This window comes from Sebastes fasciatus, chromosome 15 (assembly GCF_043250625.1).
Source record: "Sebastes fasciatus isolate fSebFas1 chromosome 15, fSebFas1.pri, whole genome shotgun sequence".
NCBI classification, from domain to species: domain Eukaryota; kingdom Metazoa; phylum Chordata; class Actinopteri; order Perciformes; family Sebastidae; genus Sebastes; species Sebastes fasciatus.
In genome coordinates, this window is record NC_133809.1 from 23,824,732 (window position 1) to 23,847,762 (window position 23,031).

The 23,031-nt window shown below is 39.1% G+C and overlaps 1 protein-coding gene across 1 annotated transcript in view; it reads right to left on the reverse strand.

Moving 5' to 3' along the window:
* The window catches only part of LOC141783113 (serine palmitoyltransferase 2-like), a 32,237-nt gene extending 12,851 nt beyond the window's left edge, over positions 1–19,386 (reverse strand). The window contains exons 1-9 of the mRNA XM_074660128.1: positions 18,969–19,386; positions 14,066–14,260; positions 11,831–11,985; positions 10,588–10,736; positions 9,020–9,144; positions 8,205–8,298; positions 6,071–6,176; positions 3,844–4,063; positions 2,087–2,213 (exon numbers count right to left, since the gene is read on the reverse strand). Coding sequence (XP_074516229.1) covers positions 2,087–2,213; positions 3,844–4,063; positions 6,071–6,176; positions 8,205–8,298; positions 9,020–9,144; positions 10,588–10,736; positions 11,831–11,985; positions 14,066–14,260; positions 18,969–19,136 — 1,339 coding nt within the window. The 5' untranslated portion in view covers positions 19,137–19,386. The remainder of the gene's footprint in view (positions 1–2,086; positions 2,214–3,843; positions 4,064–6,070; positions 6,177–8,204; positions 8,299–9,019; positions 9,145–10,587; positions 10,737–11,830; positions 11,986–14,065; positions 14,261–18,968) is intronic.
* Between the last annotated feature and the right edge of the window lie 3,645 nt (positions 19,387–23,031).

A 23,031-nucleotide genomic window follows, 5' to 3' on the forward strand; every position in this document is an offset into this window, starting at 1 on the left:
TAAACAAAGACTATACTCTCCTTTACAAACATGTTTATTCTTAACCAGATTTGTTGTGGGGGAGGAAAAAAAGGAAATTATTTATAGCTAGTTTGATGTTTTGAAAAGTAAAAAAAAAAAAAAAAGGTTTACAAGCAGCTGAAAGCAATCGCATTCATGAGATGCGTGTGAGAAAAACATCTGAGTGTTACGGCATCCCGGCACCATGGGGAGATCAAGTTTTTAGTTTCTCTGTAATGTTTTCCTCCTGCCACAGGAGATTCACTGCATGGAGCTCTTTGAAAAGCTAGGTTTGCAAGACTACAAACAACACCGTTAGTTTGTTCACAACTAGTCACAAAATAACTATCCCACGCAGAGTGTTGCAAAAACATACAAGTCCATAGTGTGTTTCTCTAATCATACAAATGATCACAGCCTATGCCAGCAACAAAAAGTATGTTTTTGGGTTGAAAGAAATAGTAAATAGCACGAAGGCTAAATCTTACCCAAGTACGATTTATCTGGACTAACCTTGCAATAATGGAGGAGTAGAATAAATCTAAAAATTATCTCTCCTTGAGGAATAACTGGTTTTAGATAAGCCGACTGTGACGTTGAGTCTGTCTGAAGATTTCATTGGTGTGCACTGACACCCGGTGGCAACTGATGACAATTACAGCAGCTGAGACCAGATTCACTCAACACATACACATCAGATGGCAGCAGCACCACCATGAAAGTAATCTTTGTTGGTCCTTCTATCTTTTGACATATCACAAAACAAAATAAACATTAATAAATGAACCTTGCAATGGTACTGTTGGAGCAGTGGGCAACTTCTGGGTTTGAAAAGTGAGGCCAATGCTTAAACTTGCATTCTTTCTAATAGCCAGCAGGGGGCGACTGCTCTGGTTGCAAAAAAGAAGTCTGATTGTATAGAAGTCTATGAGAAAACGACCCTACTTTTCACTTGATTTATTACCTCATAAACATTGTAAACATGAGTTTTATGGTCTCAATCGCTAGTTTCAAGTAGGGATGCACCGATGGTATATCGAGCCAATACTACTAACTCAAATAGCTGAATCAGATATCGGCAATGGAGCCGGTCTGTTCAATTACATTTTATGTTTATATACTATATGCATTATAAGCTGTAATTTACATTTTTTGACCAGTTTATTGCTGCATTATAAATGTTTACACTGGAATTGTAAATTCCTGTTAATTTTGAAGATTTTTTACCAAGTTGCTGGTGTACGATTTATTATTTATTTATTATAAATTTATATCTATGTGTTTGTTGGTCAAATTTTGTGTTTTTTGTGTTAGAACTGTAGGCTACTTTTGAAGCAAGCGCCTTGAGCATTTGATGCTATTGAAGCATTTGATGCCAAAATAAAATAACTCTTCTAAGCACAATAGTTTTCTTTCTGAGGACGTCAAAGGGCTTTTTATTTTGTGGTTGGGATATAAGGACTCCAACAGGTGTCTCATTTTGTCACGGTTAATATTTAAAGACACAAACACACAAAGGTATGCCCTATCAATCTATTTGGACCTGTAACGTTAATGTAAAAAAAAAAAAAAGGTTACAGGGCATTGGGGCCCAGGTAATACTATTTTAAAGACAAACTCACTCCCATTATGAGAAAATGCAGTGGGTAGATATCTAAATATCAGTCAGGGATCTTTCAAAGCATCAAATTTAAAGGTGCCCTGTGGAGTTTTCTTGTAAACAAATAAAAGCTGGGTTCACCCTCAGTGTTATTCTCTAAAATGCATTGTGTGCATCTTTGAGGAACAAACGTGTCAAATGTATTTCCTTCCTTATAAAACATTTGCAAAGCCACATTCTTGAACATTTTGAAACCTGCATTATTGAGATCCATGTTTACTCGCCAGCAGTCTTCTGCTTCCCTGCCTTCATTGGGACATTGCTGTAGATCAGTGGCGATAATAGTGTGAAACCGTTGGACTGTGCATTGCATTACCCGTGTGACAAACAAAACGGGGGGCCCCGCTCATTAAAAAACTGCATCAATAGCACTACTAGGTCAAAAACTCCACAGGGTACCTTTTTTAATATCGTTGTACCACTCACCTATTGTTGTGCCATCCTCTCCCATAATGCACTTCATAGAAGTGATGATTTGCTCCACCACAGGAGGAGACATGGAGGTGGCGTAGACCGCACTGTGGGAATGGGAGCGCAGGTACTCAATAAGCTCCTAAACCCAGCAGATACACAGGAGATGTAAGTAGATGTGCATGGGAAGCTTTAATTACTCTACAACCAGGGAGAGCTCAGGACTCTCTGTAACTGAAACTTGGCATAGCTTACTTTAGATTTACTGTGGGAATAAGAGCATGGCCCTTAGTAACTGTATGTATTTGCATAAAAAAAATATGAACAGTTGGTTATAATGATTACAATTTCAAAAGATCATGGACAAATATACAGTTTTGCATAAATTGTAAGAATATAATAGGCTCTGGCATACAATGCAAATTGCATTTTATGCAGTAAATTTGAGGAAAATGTATTGTAGTTTCTGATAGACACATGTAATACACTTTAAACTAGCATCCATCTTTACCATTTTGTTACATGCCGGTTAATAAAAGGTATAATATGCAAGAATTAACTAAAAAACTATTTACACGCCCCACGTGGGGGTGTAACCCCCAGCCAATAACAACGTGCAGGGGTGTGCAGCCCATTCATGTGGTTAGTTGTGTGTTTTAGAATGTAACTGCTGGGAAACATCAGAAAATAACGTTTTATTTCTCCGATTTGCTGCTTTGTTCTCACCAATGCCGCTCCCTCTCTTCAGTCACTCTATAGCTTGCTCGACCATCCCTGCTCTCTCTCTCCCTCTAGGCTGTGTGGGGGTGTGGCCAACTTTGAACGCGGTGAGTTTCCAAACAGGAACTGACAACGGTTGCATATTATACCTTTAACAATTTATTGTAAGCTACATCCTTTAACTTGACACACCACATGCCACAATGCCGCCTTTCTTTATAAATGAAAAAAAGTCACAGAGAATGCAGTGAAAGTGATGGGTGTAGATGACAAGAAGTCATTAACGGCGACACTAAAGTTGTTTAGTTACGAACCTAGCCATTTGTTTTGATAGGTTGATGTCAAGGAACTGGGCTAATATGTTAGGAATGCGGAGTCCATGCACTGCAAGACTGTAAATCTACATTACTGAGATGACAGGTGTCCTTTTTACCACACTTAATGAATACTTTGTGACTTGACATCATTACATACCTGATCTTGACAGATTGTTTGCAACTAAAGCATTCTTAGTAAGATTGCCGTTAAGATTTTAGTAACCCAGTAAGCACACTGGGTTATCAAACAGGAAAACTATCCATGTCTTGTGACTACAAAAGCTTGAGTTTACACGCTGACACTCTTATCTCTTATGTGTACATCTTTCTTTAGAACTCTTACAAAAGCAAATGAAATGGCAATACAATAAACTAGGGCAACAACTAATGATTATTTTCATTGTCGATTAATCTGTTGATTATTTTCTCGATAATCAAATTAGTTGTTTGGTCTATAAAATCTCAGAAAATGGTTTCCCCAAAGCCCAAGATGACGTCCTCAAAATGTATTGTTTTGTCCACAACTCAAAGATATTCACCTTACTGTCATACAGGAGTAGAGAAACCAGAAAATATTCACATTTAAGAAGCTGGAATTTGATCATTTTGACTTTTTTTCTTTAAAAAATTGATTCAAACCGATTATCAAAATAGTTGCCGATTAATTTAATGGTTGACAACTAATCAATCAATCACCGCAGCTCTACAATAAACCCACAAACCCTCTATCCTCACCCTTTTCCCTGCGATGTATCCCCCTGCAGCGCCGAAGCTCTTGGTAAATGTGCCCATCATGACGTCCACATCACAGGGGTCCAGGCCAAAGTAATCGACCACACCCCTCCCCCTCGGCCCCATGGCCCCTATGCTGTGGGCCTCGTCTAGGTAAAGGTAGGCCCGGTAGCGCTTCTTCAGGGCGATCACTTCTGGCAGGCGCACTACACTGCCCTCCATGCTGCGGGGAGGAAAAGAGCAAAGTAGAAGGCGTTATAGCCGGTGTCAAGCAACTGTCCTGATGTGTTCATTTCTTTCCTGACAACCCAGGAAATCTGAGCTCAGGGGAGTACTAGCTGTTCCCCACTCAAGGTCTGAGTCTGCAACTGCTGGGACCTGTCAACTGTCGAACAGACTTTATCTGAATGACAACTGCATGTCTGAAAAATATTATGTTAACATATGCTAACTTGTGAAAATAATGTAACAATGTCACAGGAAAGCATCTTGTAGCAGCAGATTGCTATATAGTGCAGCTGTAAACCAGCAACGTAGTCCCAGGAGTGTTGATACTGCTGAATCTAATGGAACCACATGAACCATCAATAGAAGATAAGAGCTGCTTCTGGAAGCTTGTTTTTTTTGCATGTGTTTGTGTAAGACTCCTACTGACATATACATGCTTTGCCTGATTTTTAAGCTAATACAGAGATGTAGCTAAGTACATTAAACCTGTCATTTAAACCATATATATGTGTTAGTTCCCATTAGTGTTTTTTTACTGACAGCCTTAATGATATTTAGGTTTGATAGCTTGTTTTCTGATAATCTTAAGCACTTTTGATTGGGCTTCAACAGTATCTACATAGATGCATTTTCTAGACAGTTATATTGGAAGGTGTAGAGTGAACTTTAAATGTGGCTACTCTTACCACTATAACAACTTTTTTAAACCCCTATTGTTTGAGAGTGTAGCAAGCCACTTGGTGCATATAGTTTAGGCATATACACTGGGCAATCTCCGGGTCTGAAAAGTGAAGCCAATGTGAAAGAGCCTTAAATTTGCATTCTTTGTAATATCCAGCAGGGGGCAACTCCTCTGGTTGCAAAAAAGAAGTCAGATTGTATAGAAGTTTATGAGAAAATGACCCTACTTCTCACATGATTTATTACCTCAGTAAACATTGTAAACATGAGTTTATGGTCTCAATCGCTAGTTTCAAGTCTTCTTCAATACAGCATGATGTTCATTTAGTAAATTATGGTCCCATTTAGAGTCAAATAGACCATAAAGCAGCAGATGCTTTAGGACGTGGCTACCTTGTGATTGATAAGTCCCTACCATGGCGAATCTGTCAATAAGGACAGAGGCAGTAGTAATGCATATCCCTTACCAGCTCCACCACACCTATCTAAATATTTTCAATTCTGGCTCCAAAAAAAATACAAGATGGTGACGGCTAAGATGCCAAACTCAAGGCTTCAAAACAGTAGTCCACAAACCAACGGGTGACGTCAAGGTGGCTACGTCCACCTCTTATACAGTCTATTGGTGCCTTCAAATGGGGTCGTGTTTACGAGAAGAGTCCATATGAACGCCCCCCCGTCTTGTGGTATTCACGACCTCGTAAGTGGAAAGTTCCTGAAAGCTCAAGAGTTTACGAGTTGTGACGTGTTTGCTGATGTTGTTAGAATTGGTGGAAGCCATAGAAGTTCATTTTTTGGTACATAATAAGTGAATATATTGTAATTTTAGTCGTATATATTGTCATTTTTTGTAATTATATAATATGTCTGAGGAAAATGTTGATATTCCCAACAGCCTCATCTTTTTCCTCTGTCATTGTGCCTTTGCATTTCCTGCATTATATTACTCACTTGCTAGCAATCTGATGAAACTACTGCTTGTGCAATTAAGTCAGGCAGTGTTGATGTTGAAACCAGGAAGGAAATCATGCGGTTTTAAAGCTGGTAACTCCTGTTGTTCAACTGCTTTTAGCCAATGACACTTTTGGCCTAGTTAACTGTTAAATTGCTGTCAACATTGATGACTCACACAGCACTGATAACGCCTTTTTTATTGTGTTCTGCACCAACTTGTTACCATTTGAATCACCTTGAAACACAAACCTCAGAAAGGTCAGAAACCAAGCAAAATAATAGAGATATAACTCTACAACAAAACTTAAAAATGCCTGGAAGGTTTTATTAAACATCTATCTTAAAAAAGAAAATGTGTAAGCTATACCTGTAAATGCCCTCTACCACAATGAGGATCTTCTTCCATGGTCTGTGTGTCCTGGGCTGCCCGTGAACTATGGCCTCTCTCAGCAGTTTCTCAAGGCTCTGCATATCTTGACAGGGAAATTAAGAGTCTTACAGTACATTCAGAATTAAAGTTGTGGTATCAACAGCTGGAAATTCATTAGAAACACTCGCCTACGCTGTTTCAATACACCCCCGAACAAAGTGTGGACAACAATACTGAATATTAAGTGTTTCATTAAAACATAATCATCGAATGGAGTCAGATTCTTCAATAAAGTTGTTCTTGATTTTAGCACATTAGCCATAGCTCAACTGTTCAACCCCGTATTTTAGCAAAAAAATGACAACCAGTCACTTGTTTATTATCCACCATTCAAAAAACAATATGTACTTGCCAATTAACTTGGTTTGTTTGTGGCTATAGCTGACAAGTTACTGAACAGACATACCAGTAGAACTAGACAAGCTGAGGAGTTTTGGCAAGTTAGCTGATAATTACACAGACATAAGTAATTAGCATTAAGTAGCAAGCTTTTTTTTTTCATCAACGTTATCATTATTGTATTACAGAAGATGACCCAGCTACAAGATATACTCAATATACTTGTTTTATTATGTGAGCCACCATTAGCAGCTAGCTAACTAGCTAGCTCTTCTTCTCTGCATTTGACATACAAACACAGATAATTGTTTTTGTGTGAATATAATGATGTTTGTGTTTAGAAGAGAAAGACGATACAGTATACTGAATGCCAATATGACTTTTTGACTTGTATTAGGAAAAGCACAGGTGTTACTTACAGCATTAACAAATGCTATTCTTGTGTTCTATTCAAATGTCTCAGTGAGCCGTGACAGTGTAACAGTGAGACAGCGTGAACAATACCAGGACCTTGAAACCGGAGGAGCCCATCGTTCATTTTATTATTTACCCCCTGTGCTTTTCTTATTGTGACATGTCAAAATGTCTTCCATGAAAAAGGTCTATTACTTCAAAAAGCAAAAAACAGATGGTATATTTTTTTTTATCTTAAAGCAGCAGTAGGTAGAATTAGAGCAAATATGATTTAAAAAAGTTATTTTTTATAAAACGTTCACTATATCCTGACAGTAGCACAAACGGGTAATTTGAAAAAAATAAAAATCATGTTCCTGTGTCCTCCGGTGCTCCTAATGGCATCTGCAAGATTTCACAGACCGGAGGAAAACAACCAATCAGAGCCGAGCTGGAGCTTTGCAGTCTCTGAGCAGCTGTCAATCACTCGCAAACTCTGATCAAACGGTCAAACTAGGCAGCGCTGATCAAATATTAATCAATATTCTGTTATTATTCTGTAATTTTCCAGAAACATCTTCTAGTGTACCGTTTAGCTTGTTAAATGAGAAAGTTTGTGACCTGGCAGCCATGTTGAGATTAGTTGAGGAAATACCAAGCACCGCCAACCGGCCGGACCACAGCCAATAGGAACGCTCTCTCTCTCTGAAATGACCTGTGATTGGCCAAAGTCTCCCGTCACGGGCTAGATTTTTTAAAGCCTGAAAACAGAGTCATGAGGAGGTGCAGAAGTCTAGTTTTCTCTCAGAGCACTTGAATTACAATATGCTTAAAGGTTATTATAGAATTTTTTGCCCAATGACGCCAAAAACATTCTGCCTACTGAAGCTTTAAGGATTAACCCTTTAAGTACCAACCATTTTGTCCGTCTTCTAAAATGAAACACAAACATCTGGCTTGGTCAGGCATTTCAAAAGACTCAAATTATGATACAAGACTTAAACCGAGACATACTGTATAATGCAGAGCTAAATCTCTAGTAGAGTGTGTGCATTGTAATGAACAGTATGTCTACCGCTGTATGAATGAAAGCGATGAAACCAAATTTACACAAAGCGGCGACACACAGCATATGGAAGGACAACTAAGAAAATGATTATTAAGTAGAGTCATTAAGTACATCAATGATGTGCGTGGTGATAAAAGTAATAAAAGCCGCAGACTTCTGGGGGAAGGAAGCAACGAATGAAGATAAACTGGGGGACTGACTAACAGAAATATAAAGAAAAATAAATGGACCTATAAATACAGAAGGAAATATTTGTGATCACAGACTCACTGTTGTGTTTGAAGACTCTGATGGTGGACCCGGAGAGTCTGGCACCCAGAACCAGAGAGGCATGGTTCAACTCATCGCTCAGAATCAGACAGCCCTGCAGGACACCAGACAAAATTTTAATAAGTAGAAATGATTCATACGTCCGACTTGTTTTGATCCATCTGAGGTAGCAGATAAGTGTTACAGACCTATTAACACGTCACTTTAGTACATATTTATCTGGTGAGTGGGCGGAGTGTCATTTTATGTTTATACAAATGATCTGAGCTGAGATAATTGTCAATGCTGCTTTTATTGATTCCAATGTTTGAGCAACTACTAAAGAATTTCGACCGTTGGTTTCCCTCTCACCAGTGGAAACCAAACTACGGGGTGAGGTATATACCTGCCAAACGACATCCGTAGCAACATGACAAAACAGACTGGTCTGAACTCTTTGTTATTTTTTCACTCTGACATGCAGTCAAGCCACCGATTGCCAACAGGAAGTATTTCCTCCTGATCTGAGGCCAGAGGGTGGCTTTGTGTCTGTGAACTTGGCACTACTGGTGATCTGTGATAGTGTGATGTTTATGGAATGGTTTTGTTTAAAGCTAAATGTACTCTGCAAACAAAAGTGCCTTGTAGAAAATGTATATCAATGGCAAACATACATGAGAGCATACACTAATACGAAGTTAACATTCATATGATGTATTGTGAGTGACATTGAGAGAGGAAAAAAAGAGGATAGAAAGTGCTGAGAGAACATAAAGAAAAAAAAAACAGCAAGCCAAAGACTGGAGATGAGAAATGGAAAACATCTGTGGTCTTACCTTGCCAGCCAGTGCTGGTATGTTCATGGAGTTGGTTGCAAAGCCCATCCCAAACGCCATGGCTGACTCCACGCCCAGGAACTTAGCCGCAAGTTTCTCCATCTCCTCGTGTCTATCTAGGTTACCTGAGATGCAGATTTAAAAGGAGGATCACCATAAACACATACCAATCAAAAAACCTCAAAGATATATGCTGATCCTTACACAACCTCTTTCACACAGTAATTCCACAATAGAGTGCTGACGTAATTTTTGTAGGCCAACCAGGGAAGTTGTGTCATCAACTGTAGAACTACAGTATATGCATGCGTCAACTTATTCAATTTAAAAGGGGAACTTCTCCCATTTTCAAAATTCATACATGTTATTCCTATGGTCAGACAGTCCCAAAAACATTAGTAAACATGAACGCTCTCCCAAATCCAAAAACTAGAGTGCTAAAAATCAAATTTGTGATGTCATAGGGTAAAACGTGTAGAACTGCTCCATTGACAATTAATTTTGAAAGATGTTCTAGATGACACTGAGAGCAGCCAGGGGAATGTTTTGAATATATTGGTACATTTTTCTGTTTCACAACTGAGAACACTATAATAGAATAAAGCTCATTCAGGTATAAAAAAAAAAAACATCCTGCAGATCCATAAAATCAGTCTCCCATTCATTGTCTATGAAGCAGCTTCAGACTTTATACCCTATGACATCTCAGGACTTACTTCTCTGGTTTCTGTCTTTGAGAGAGAGGAGCTCAAGTTCACAATTATTGATTGAACTTTCCTAGGCCATGGAAATAACATATTGGAATTTGGGTTGGTGTTCCCCTTTAAAACACACTTCTGTTATGGAGCACACATGACAGCATTCTTTATGAAAATGTGGGCTGGCCTTCTCCCAAGGAGAGAAGCGTCATCATTGCTTCTACTCTATCAGTAAAAAATCTGCTCACCATATGACCCGGTTTGACTTCCTCCAGGGTGATCTGGATCTTATCAGACTCGCTCTGCAGACCGACTTAAGCCGCATATCTCTAAAGTACACACTGACTCACTGACTTCAGATATTCTCCATTGTGCTGGAATTGAATTACAACTGAACTGAACTTTTTTTTGTTTATCAAAAGAGCAGATTTCGGCTATTTTCATTGTTTTATTCTCCGTTTTGTTTTTAATCCGACCTTTTGTCTTTACTTGAAAAAGAGGGCTACTATGCCCCCAAATAAAAGATAAAGGAATAGTTTGGGGGGGAATCAGCTAGCCGGGCTCTGTCAGGGTAACAGAATTATCCACACGCATCTCTGAGAAACCCCAATGCTTTGTCATGTATCTATTAAGAAGAAGTAAAGCCGAGATATTAAATAAAGCTTTGGGATACTCACATTGCAACTCAAACACTACGTGGTTAGATGGAATCTATCGTGGTAGTTTCCACTGCACCGTAAAACAAACAGGTCTATTGTGCTTTCTTTTACTGTGGTGAATTCATCCCTCCACATTCCTGCTGATCAGTTCCCGACAGTGATAGCAAAAAAGTCGAAGGTGTGTCTGTGTTTTTGGCGTGTGTGTTCGTACCAATCTCCTGCCTGGTGCTCGCAACTCCGACGCCGTACTTCATGGTAACCTCGGCAGCGGAGTCAGCACACGGACCCGTGTTCTCAGCGAAGCCGAGGTAATTATACGAGCCCAGGTTGATCACATCCTGCATTACCCGACCTGTGTATCTGGAAGGGATGAGAGAAGATGATCAGACGGAGGAAATGATAAAATTAGGGCTGTCAATCGATATTTATTCGCTGATTAATCGCATGATTGTCCCCAGTTAATCACAATTATTCACACATTTGTTTATCTGTTCAAAATGTACCTTAAAAGGGAGATTTGTCAAGTATTTAACACTCTTATCAACATGGGAGTGTGCAATGCTTGTTTTATGCAAATGTATGTATATATTTGTTATTGGAAATCAATTAACAACACAAAACAATGACAAATATTGTCCAGAAAGCCTCACAGGTACTGCATTTAGCATACAAAAATATGCTCATATTATAACATGGCAAACTGCAGCCCAACAGGCAACAACAGCTGTCAGTGTGTCAGTGTGCTGACTTGACTATGACTTGTCCCAAAATGCATGTGATTATCATAAAGTGGGCATGTCTGTAAAGGAGAGACTCGTGGGTACACATAGAACCCATTTTCATTCACATATCTTGAGGTCAGAAGTCACGGGACCCCTTTGAAAATGGCCATACAAGTTTTTCCTCAACAAAATTTAGCATAAGTTTGGAACGTTATTTAGCCTCCTTTGCGACAAGTTAGTATGACATGGCTGGTACCAATGGATTCCATTGGTTTTTCTAGTTTCATATGATGTCAGTATCTTCTCTCTAGCTTTAAACTGACTTTAAACTGAGCCCACTACAGCCTAAAAATCACAATTTAATGTGTTAAAGAAATTAGTGGCGTTAAAACGAATTTGCCTTAACGCATTATTATCGTATGTACGTATATATATTAATGTAAATATTGGCTGGTCTTAACAACATGAAATTGTAACTTTCAGTGTTATCGTAGACAAGTAATGTTCCCCAGTCTTTTTTTTCGAAAGTGAAATGTGTCACTTGTCTTGGTATTTGTCGGAGAGAGGAGTGTTAGCACACTCTGTACTAATCCTTGACTGAGGTATTAACCTTACAGCATACTTTCCTTTGCTATTGTCCCATCAACACCTCCTGCTCTGCCTCTTGTGTCTTGACATTGACTTTTACAGTGTTTAAGGTCTTGAATACAGTAAATGGCACGTGTTTCTCACTCAAAAGTCCAGTTGTAGTCGTGGGAGGCTCGTTCCATCAGGTCCATTTTGGCCCCCGGGACGCTGCATAGGGGCCTGTTCCAGTTGTCTCTTATACGCATGTAGAGGTTTCTGGTGTAGAAGTTCTCAAAGTCCTGGTAGAGGGGCACAAAGCCCTACACGTGGATGAAGAAAAGAGAGAAGGAAGGCTATAAAAACTACTAGTAACTTCAGAGAACTACATGCCATTCATACTTTTGGAAAGCTTAGCTGGAAGGAATTCAACCTCTAGAAATATAATCTTTAACATTTAAACACGTGACACGGGGAGTTAATTTTCCTCGGTTCTTGGAGGAAACATCCGTGGGAAATCCTTGGGGTGACTTAATGACTTCCCCGCGTCTATCCCACTAGCTTCCTTTCCTCAACATATCCAAATACTTAAAAACAATGGGCTTCATTATCAAAAGTTACATAACGGGTTGAAAACAATCTCTGTTGTCAAGGGCATGTTCCCAATGTGCTGATAACTCTGCTATTAGCTGTGCAGTGACAAAAATGCAATCTTAAGTGCACATTCCACTCGATTGTGAAGAAAACCAGAGAAATTTAAAGCAACAGTAGGCAGAATGTTTTTGGCATCGTTGGGCAAATATTCCATAATAACCTTTCAACATATTGTAATTCAAGTGTTCTGAGCCATAACTAGTCTCCTGCCCCTCTTCATGGCTCAGTTTTCAGGCTTTAAAAAATGTAGCACGTAACGGTGGACTTTTGGCCAATCACAGGTCATTTCAGAGAGAGAGCATTCCTATTGGCTGTTCAATCAACGGAGCCAGCTGTCAATCACTGGCAAACTCCAATCAAACAGTCAAACTAGGCAGCGCTGATCAAATATGAATCAATATTCTGTTACTGTAATGCCTATTTCTCGCCTCAAATGTTTTCAGATACATCTTGTTGTGTACTGTTTAGCTTTAAAATGAGAAAGTTTGCTCTGCTTGGTGGGCGGTGCTTAGTATTTCCTCAACTGATCTCAACATGGCTGCCGGGTCACAAACTTTCTCATTTTAAAAGATGTTTCTGAAAACATTTTATGTGAGAAATAGGCATTACAGTAATAGAATATTGATTCATATTTGATCTGCGCCGCCTAGTTTGATCGTTTGATCGGAGTTTGCGAGTGATTGACAGCTGCTCAGAGACGGCAAGGCTCCAGCACGGCTCTGATTGGTTGTTTTCTTCCAGTCTGGGAAATCTTGCAGATGCCATTAGGAGCACCGGATTGTTTTAAATTACTGGTGAATATAATCCAATTTATCTTATTTCCATATATCATTTTGTTTATACAGTTCCTTTTGTTAACACCTTGTTTTGAAAACCGGACGTAGACGCACGTCTATACTTCCGCTAACTTCGCCAAGTCCGTCTCTAGCTCCATGGTCAGCTCCATCGGGGCCGTTTGACTGCATTTAACATAAATGTCAGTATATAGGTGCTCTACAGTTGTAGCGTCGGCGATACATGGGTGAATCATTTTTTTCCCCAACCCCTACAGAATAGGTGACCATTTTATAAAATTAACTTTTTTAATTATATTTGCTCCAATTCTACCTAGTGCTGCTTTAAGGGGGATATTTGAAATGTTAGACTCAGCGAGTTTGCATTTGATAAACAAGGCACATTAAATTCTGTCAAACACCATTGTAGCAATCTATATCCTGTTTGGGATATCATTACATTTGACAAGATTGCATCAAACAATCTGTTTCCAAATGTATGCTTCCTGTCCAAACACCAAGCTTGAAGCAATACTGCTTAAAATGTGTGAAATATAAGAGCCCATAGTTTCTACTGTTTGTGGGGTGAAAATATCACTTTGGTTCAATCTGGTTAACAAAACAAAACGTCTGAGGTCTATTTTTCCATTCGTTATCACTGCTGTTTCTACAGGAACGAGGCAAACGCCCAGTCGCCAGGCAACGTGTGCTCAGTCTACCAAATCAGTTCCATTCAACAGCCTGAAACGCATCTGGCCTTCTTTTCCTCGACAGCAATTTCGCTCACGACATTGTCGAAGTGCAACCAAAACAAATCAGAGGATTCCGGTCATTACAGTGTAGGCAAAGCGTGCTCACTGCAGTCTGAAATCATAACATGTGGCTCTACTGTTATAGGGAAACTGTTTCCAAGAATACAGGGTGTAAAAAAACACTACCAGGGTCACAGTCAGGTTGTGTCTGTGGCTCCTCTCACCTTCAGCTCCTCCTTCTCTCTGGCGATGTGGCATCTTTCGATCTTCCAGTGACGGAGGAAGTCGCGGAGGTAGCCGAAGACGGTCAGGATGCCGTAGCCCATGTAGGTGAGCACTGCCACCAGCATGGGCGTCTCCTCGAAGGACTCAATGAAGGGCCGGCCGTATAGGCCGCCATGATGCGATGCCACATGGATCTGAGCAACACGGAAACAAGAAATTCTAATTAAATGAAAAACTCTGGCACATAGGCATGACCAGTTTTTCATCAAGTTTTCTCAAAAGTAATAGTGTCTTTCAGTGCATACTACTTATTTCTTTATATTTGGGCTTTAACAATATACTTTATATGTTGAAACATGTGAAATGTAAAATACACGAATGTTCTGGCAGGAATATGCAGATTTTGGAGCTGAAACCAGTGGGCTACCTCCGGGTCTGAAAAGTGAAGCCAATGCAGATCTTGCATTCTCTCTAATAGCCAGCAGGGGGCGACTCCTCTGGTTGCAAAAAGAAGTCTGATTGTATAGAAGACTATGAGAAAATGAGCCTTCTTCTCACTTGATTTATTACCTCAGTAAACATTGTAAACATGAGTTTATGGTCTCAATCGCTAGTTTCAAGTCTTCTTCAATACAGCATGATGTTCATTTAGTAAATTATGGTCCCATTTAGAGTAAAATAGACCATAAAGCAGGGGATGCTTTAGGGCATAGCTACCTTGTGATTGACAGGTCGCTACCACGGCTTTAACACGGCATTGTCATGAAAGTTAACTGACATTCTGAACACCTTATTCAGCATTCGGTTGTACTTTGCTCCACCCTCTCGTGTCAATTCTGGTTGCAAAAAAAACAAGATGGCGACGGCCAAAATGCCGAACTACGTCTTTGGTTGAAGAGCTTAAAAAAACTGACAGAATCTACGTCTTTTAATAAAAAAATATTACATATAAAGATTGTTAATTTATAATCTAAAATATTATTTATAATATTAATTTAAATATAATCTGTTTGCTGTCGGGTTCTGTAAACGGCGCAAGGGCAGTTTCATGCCGACCTAGTTAAAAGGAGCAAAAAATACAGAGCCATTGTTAAACATAGCAGGAACAGCAAGTTAACACTCTCTATGAATAGAAGTCTAGCCTGTAAAAAGTTATCTTCCTATGCAAACACAGCGCCTTGTGACTTAGCTGGAAGTTTCACGTTTGGAATAAACTTTACATAAATGTACAGTCTGACTTCCTCTCCTTTTGTCCTAATGAGAAAAAACAACACAGTTTGTTATAGTTGGCTGAGGTTTCACTTAAAGGTGACTTCTGTGCAGTCAAATTGTAAGTAGGGGAAAGATAAGAAAGTATTAGCTTTGGTGCAGCTGTACTGTAAACCAACTATACAGGAAAGAAAACATAGTGTGACAAATGCCAGGGAGGGAGGGACGATTTGACTGCCAAATAAGGGAAGAACTGGTTGTGTTTATGTCAATGTGTGCACTTGGAGTTGAGTGACCTACAATGCACTTTACATGTGTTATTATCTTTCGTAAAGAAAAGTCAACTTTCACTATTTCCCCTGTCTTGGTGGACAGAAAGTCACTACTCGCAGACGTTATGCAATTCGCCTTCTCATCATGCGCGTCTCTGTGCTCATGGCTATTAGGCACTACATGTGACCGGTCATGCCTTTCTCTCAAATACCTTCGAGAGTAGCAACGCTGACATCTGCACGAACCGTAATCAGCTGAGGTTCAGTCACCAGGCGCTCAGTTTCTCTGCACAACCAGCCCCAGTTTACTGAAATCAGCACCACAATGTCTGGTGATGAGAATAAGCTGTCAACAACGGTGTGTCTCTACCTTTATTTTCCTTCGAAATCTCAAACTGGAATCGATTTTGAAGAATTTACTTTCGCCAACAGTTAACCCACCGAGTAAGATGCCAGTTATTATTATCTTACTATGACTGTCAGATACTGAAAATGTCTTTCTTTAGTCATGGTGATGTGCAACCAAATTCTATTCAAAAAGTTATACATTTTACATGCACACGGCGGTCAGGAGAGAATTTAAAAAGTGTCCCTTTTTTTATTTTCATTAGGGCTGTCCTCGACCAAAGAAATTCAGTAACACTTCATTTTACTGCTTCGCAAATTTCCTGGTAATTATGTGATAATTAGCAAGTAACCCATTTAAATTTTTTGGAAATTACAGCCAAATTACCCTCATATTTACCTCAAAATGTATCACTAATTACTTTAAACATTAGTTAATAATGATATGCTAAAATAGCATATAATCATTAAAATAGGGCCCTTAGGCTTGAGAAGCGGCTGTGCGCTGCTCCTCATCGGAGGTGGAAAACTAATAGAAGACACTTCTGATCAGCACAAATCTCCCCATTGTGTGACTTATTGTCTACACCAGGGGTGCCCAATACGTCGATCGCGATCTACCGGTCGATCGCGACGGTAGTGTGGGTAGATCGCATGGCATTTAAAAAAAAAAAAAAAAAACTATTTTTTTTTTAAAATAGACGTCAGCCAACAAATTGCAACACTGTTTCACCTGAACTCATCTGGAATGGAGGATGAGATTTTGACACTACAAGCTGACATTCAGTCCAGGGCTCATGGACAGTTCTGGAACTTACTCACAGAGGAAAAGTACCCCAACATGAGGAAATGTGCTACCTCCTTGACTGCATTATTCGGCTCCACTTATTTATGCGAGTCAGCCTTTTCCCACATGAAGATTATTAAGTCCAAATACCGTTCCACCTTGACTGATGATCATTTGGAAGTGTGCTTGAGGCTGGCTATCAGCAGCTACTGTCCGGACTATGCATCCCTGGCTGATTCCATTCAGTGCAAGTCATCAGAGTAAGGTAATGACAAAAAATGTACAGAGTTATATTGTACAATATGGGTTCATGCAGTTATGCAAGGTACACCAACATATATTGTACATATAAAGAATACTCAATATATTTATAAATAAATATATGTTTTGCATTTTTATAGTAGGTAGATCATTTTGACTTGGTCATTTTATAAGTAGCTCCCATGCTGAAAAAGTGTGTGCACCCCTGGTCTACACTAATGTAACCTGGTAGCTGATGTAATGATTCAGGGAGTTTTTTTTAAAGAAATTTCAAAGAAGTTATTTGCTAATTATTATCTATTTATCAGCAGACATGGCAATAAAGCTCATCAATTAACTTTTTATTCTTTTCCTGGAAATGTATTAAATAAATTACCAGCTATTGTGGAAATAGTGGCATATAATTATTAAATAATGTTTATAATAAAGTGATTTTTGATAAATTTTGAGGTAAATATTGGGGTAATTTGGCAGTAATTCCCAAAAAATTTCAAATAGGTTACTTGCTTAATTATCACCTAATTACTATGAAATTTGCGGACCTGTAAAATGAAGTGTTACCAGAAATTCTTAGTCGACAAACTCTCATATGATTTTGTCGACTGATTGATCCATAGATTTAAGACAAATCTGTGAAAAACACCACTTTATATCTCAGAGATGTGCTCATAAGTGTCATGGAAATAAGTCATTCAGCACGAAAAAAGCATAAAAAACGACCAATCGACTAAAGAAATCTTAGCTGACTAAGGTGGAAATAACCGATTAGTTGACTGATCGACTGAGAGGGGGCAGCCCTGCTTTTCATTTTGATAAGCAGTGCAAAATTCAGAAACAAATTGATTAAAAAAAAACTCTGTATCGCAACATATCCATGAGTCTCAATGCTCTTGTGCGACAGCATCTAATCACAATGTCTGAGGGGACCGGTAATTGGGAACAGTCACAGAGGGTGCACCCAAGGGTGGAAATTTCATAAGCTCTCTTCGGAAAAAAGCTCTTCCACAGCATGCATTTGCAATCTCAATGAACAGCTCTGAACTGAACAGGTGCACTGGTTCACTGTCTCCCTAATCACTAACACATCATAGTTTCTCTTTTATTTATAAAAAGGGAGTTATCCACTTCAAGAAAATGGAATTTTTCCAAAGTTTACAGGCAAATATTTGCTACTCAGAAGACTGCAGCCAATACACACCCAGAAATTAGCCTTAAAAAAAAGTAAGAACATTTTACAGCTCAATTTGAGACTGAAAGGAGTAGCCAATAAATTACTACAAGAAGTATACACACTCCACTCCCTCTCAACTACTGAGATAGGAATGCATCCTGCAAACTGTATTGCTATCATCCAGGCAGAGAACTTTCACAAGTTGTTTGACTGGCTCTGATAGGCATATGCATCACAATTATAGTAGAGTTTAGAAATTGTTAGGGTGGGGTTATTATATCATCCACAGTTTGTATAATCAAAATTCACAAAGTGGGGCTATAAAGCTATTCCTCTTCTTCAATTCGGCATACACATTATGTCCTGAACAGTATTAGAATCCAGTGCAATGTCAACTTTCGAAGTTGTCACACCCGCCTTGTTTTTTGTTTTTTAAACAACCTCCCCTCCCATACAGTAGCATACAAACAACTGAGGGTGGGCGGTGGAGCGCAGTGTGGTGTCCATTCATAAAGTTGAAATTTTAATATATTCAGATGTCGCTTGGTGCAAATATGACTGCGCCGAATTAAACAGCGCCTCGTTAAGATTCACAGAAAGTTTTTGATTCGTGTTTTGGGGCAGTATATCACATTGAGAATGAGCAAAAACTCTTTAATCTCGAGTATTGTATATGGAGTTTGGCGTTTGTACTTCGAGAGAATCCAAGCTTGATGACGAAAACTGTCAGACAATCAGGACTTGGGCAATATATGGAAGCTGTTATCGTGTCATATAATAATAATAATAATAATGAAAATGACATCAATGACAGCTTCCCCAGCCTCTCCTCCCGCCGTCCCATCCCCGGGCCTCACCTCCTCCTCCTCGGGCTGGCAGTGGCAGTGCTTGGGCAGCCGCTCATGGCAGCAGCGGTGGAGGCTCCTCACCAACGAGAAGCCGTTCCTGTCCGGCTTCAGTCCGTTCTTCACCCGCTGCTGACACACGTCACCGTTGGCTGGCTTGGTCGCGGGGCTTTCGGTCATTGCTGGCCAACGATGGTGGAGCCGCAGACGGTAACTTGCATGTAGGAAACACACACGGAGCCCTGCCTGCTGCGGTGCAAGGCGGTGACAGGATCCGGAGCTGGTGAACGTTTACAACCTACACTACAAAACACTCCCACACACATTCAACATTCATACAACACACACACACACACACGCACACACATAAAACACTCACTCTGTTGAACCTGAATATCCAGACGGTAAATACCGGAAATCAACGCCCATCATCATAATATGGTAGCATGCAGGAGGGGGGCGGGGCCATGTGTTTCACATGTACAGAGGGGCGGGGCTTGTTCATGAACTTGAGGCTTTTTATTATGTTTATGGCACTTTTTTAAGCGGGAATTAATAGACAGGCAGTGCTCCAATAAGAGTAGCGTTTATAGTAAAAAGTAAAAATAGTAAAAAAAAAAAAGCTCCTCAAGAATCAAGATAATTGACAATTAAATTACATCCAAAAGGCTACAGTAAAACAATTCTTAAAGGTCCCATATTATGCTCATTTTCAGGTTCAAACTTTTATTTTGTGTTTCTACTAGAACATGTTTACATGCTGTAATGTTCAAATAAAACTTTATTTTCCTCATACCGTCAGCCTGAATATGCCTGTATGTACCCCTTTGTCTGAAACGCTCCGTTTTAGCCATGGATGTATTAAAAGAACTGGATACAGCGTTGGAGGCGGGGCCCCGGTCATTCCTATGAGAGCTGCTCATTGGCACATGAAGCCTAAATGGCTCGACTTCCGTCTTGAAAAGTACCCGTATCTTGTCGTCTCTTGGGCAACTGGGACATGCGCAGTAGCATCTGCTCGGTCACATGACTCGTCACGGGGTCCCGACGTCACGACGTCACGCCGTCGTCACGGCTTTGCGCTCCGGCCTCGGTCTGGGTCTCACTCACATGAACGGAGGAAGGGAAATAACTCTGGATTCAGCTATTTGTGCATTTTACAACTTTAAAAACTTTATTTTTTAAATAAGGACTATTAGAGTGTTCGTACTGGGAAGTTGATTCACCTAAAAAAAATTATCTGCTGAGTTACAGACGTCTCTTTCCCAATGTAAGTCCATGGGGAAAAGTATTTTTGGGCTAAACGGCATCACGTGACTGACACAGAAGTTTGGCCACTACGAAAGTCCGGATCCTCGACCGGCGCTATTCCTGGGGGCTTGGTTTTAGCGCATTTTGACGGAATTGCAACAGAATTGCGTTGCTAGGCAACAGCTTGGGTCCATGTGTACTGCCTGTCAGCTGATGACATTCACATACACTGCAACCAGGTAATAAACTGGGACACATTTAGAATGTTTACGTTTAAAATTGTGTCAAGGGTCTAAATATTGTATATTCGTGACATCACGAATGGGCAGAAATCCTGACAGCTTGTTTCAAATGCAGAGTTTCTGATTACGGGCTGTGTGTATTTCCCTGTGGATTGAGTGTTTCAATACTTTCACAGTATTTATATAGGACTTTAGCCTGCTTTATAATAAAAAAAACATGAAAATCTCACTTTTTTTTATAATATGGGACCTTTAAAATTCTCTATTTCAGAATAGTCCACATTTTCATATTATGACAAAAAAATTATGTTCTTGTTAAAATTCTTAAAATTAAACACATTTTTTCTCCTTTTACACACCATTAAACCAGGCAATACAAACTTACATGAAGTATTATGATATTTTGACTAATATCAAGGTCAAATCAAAAACCTCTCATATCCAAATGCCAAAACTTTACTGGACCTTAGACAAACAGCTAGATTTTTAAAGTAATATTGAAAACTTTTTTTTTTTTTTTAAAGGTGGGTTTTCAGGTTACACCATACAGCTAAACGAGGAAAGTTCCCCATTGGGGGTGACGGAGGAATTTAAAGCAATCCACACTAAAACTCACACACTCTTTAAAGAAGAGGTAACATGGGTCCTATAATGATATAATTACTTATGTAAGTGAGGAGGTCCTTAATTGAGCGTATATGAAGATTTCAATTATATACAATATTAACAAATTGTAAAAAGTCAATTTTTTTTTGTCATTAGTGTGAAATAGTAAGCATGAAGGGGCTCAAAAGTCCAACAGGATCATCTAATTTATGTGGAAATTGTAGTATTTGTCTCTCAGAATCACACATTGCAGACCTGTTTGCACTGCCAGACAAGACACATTTACAGTGAATAAACGTCATTGTGGTAATGAATGCTAAGTTGAGGTTCAATACATATTTATAATGGCGTCCTTGTCATGATTTTGACTTTACATTGCAGTCAGAGGTCTTCATTTATTGTAGAAATCAGTGTAGCTGCTCCCTCTAGTGGTTGGAGGTTATACAGGCACATACATGTGCACATTTTCTTGAAATAAAAACTTCACAGGAAGGGACCAACTCTGGGATTAATAACTGTATATGAGTATTATACAATACCCACAATTTTAAGATACCTGTAATGCAGCCTGCAATGTTTCTCAAGTAATAATAGTAATATAATCAGTTTACTAGAGTTTTGATCAATTCTACTTTTACTACTTTTGCAACCTCTACTGATGCAAATAAGACAAATTCAATTTTATTTATTATTTAACATTAGAATGCATTATAATCACTGTTATAATGCATTATAATGTGATGGCAAGTTACTCAAGGTGGTCATTGTTTGCTTTATGTAATTTGAAACAAATATATATAATTAAATCTATGCAAGAACAACACACAAAACGTTGTAAAATTAATTTATTTGTTTAACAAGTCATAACAGAAATTGAGTACCTCAATTTGACACAACTTTTTGATGATAAACAACTGAATCTCACTTTTTTTATAGTATGGGACCTTTAAGTACATTTTGCCGGTAATACTGTAGTAGGCTACTCTTACTCAAGTAGAATTTTGAATGCAGGACTTTAATTGTAATGAGTATTTTTACAGTGTCGTATTGTTACTCTTACTTAAGTAAAGGACATGAGTACTTTTCCACCACTGGTTATTAGTTTTATTAATTACACCTGTGCTTATCCAGCCTGACAAGTAAACAAGCCTGGAATCCCTTAGGCCTATGGCCCACCTACATTTTAGGGGTGTTTTTCCAGGAGCCAAGGCAGACCATGGCTAATAGCTCATATACCACATAGCTATCATTATCTATTCAATAAAAATATGTAGTAATTTCGGGTGTAGTTGGTTCATATGATTACAAATTAGTAAACAGTTATCTATATGTCATAACTGTCATGGCATTGGACACGTAAATGGATAGGACTCTGGAAAAGAAACGGAGACGAATTGTGCAGCCAGTCATACTCAAGCCTCACAAAGAACAATAGAAAGTTAACAACGTGATTTTAAATAGTTTTCTAATGATATTAGCTCCCATGCTATTGTAAGAGGAGTGCAGGCTAATTAGCAAGAGCAGTTTGCTATCAAAGATGGAGAGAGGAGATGAGGACTTTTGGCAACAAGCATTTGGACATTTTATGACATGGATATGGAGCAGGTCATCTTCACGAAGAAGGGAAGAAGAATGGTCTTCATCATCAAAATAGTGAGTAAGATAACCCCATGTCTGTATCTGTCTGTCTCTTTGTTAGCTGGTTTATTCCCTGTTGGCTGTGTGTTTAGTTAACTCCTTGCTGTGTTGTTGGTCTTAGAATGAGTAAATATTTTTAATACATGCATTGGTACTTTGATGTGAACATAGACCTTTAAACCTCTGAGTAGTTGTAGTGGTCAGTCTTTTCAGTATTCAAAACTGATCTGTACCTGTATCAGGGTATAGCCTATACGCTTTATGTACTTTTTTATGACAAAAGTAGAATCCGCACAGTATCCTAGGATTTGTATTGACTGTTGCTGTACAATGGTGTA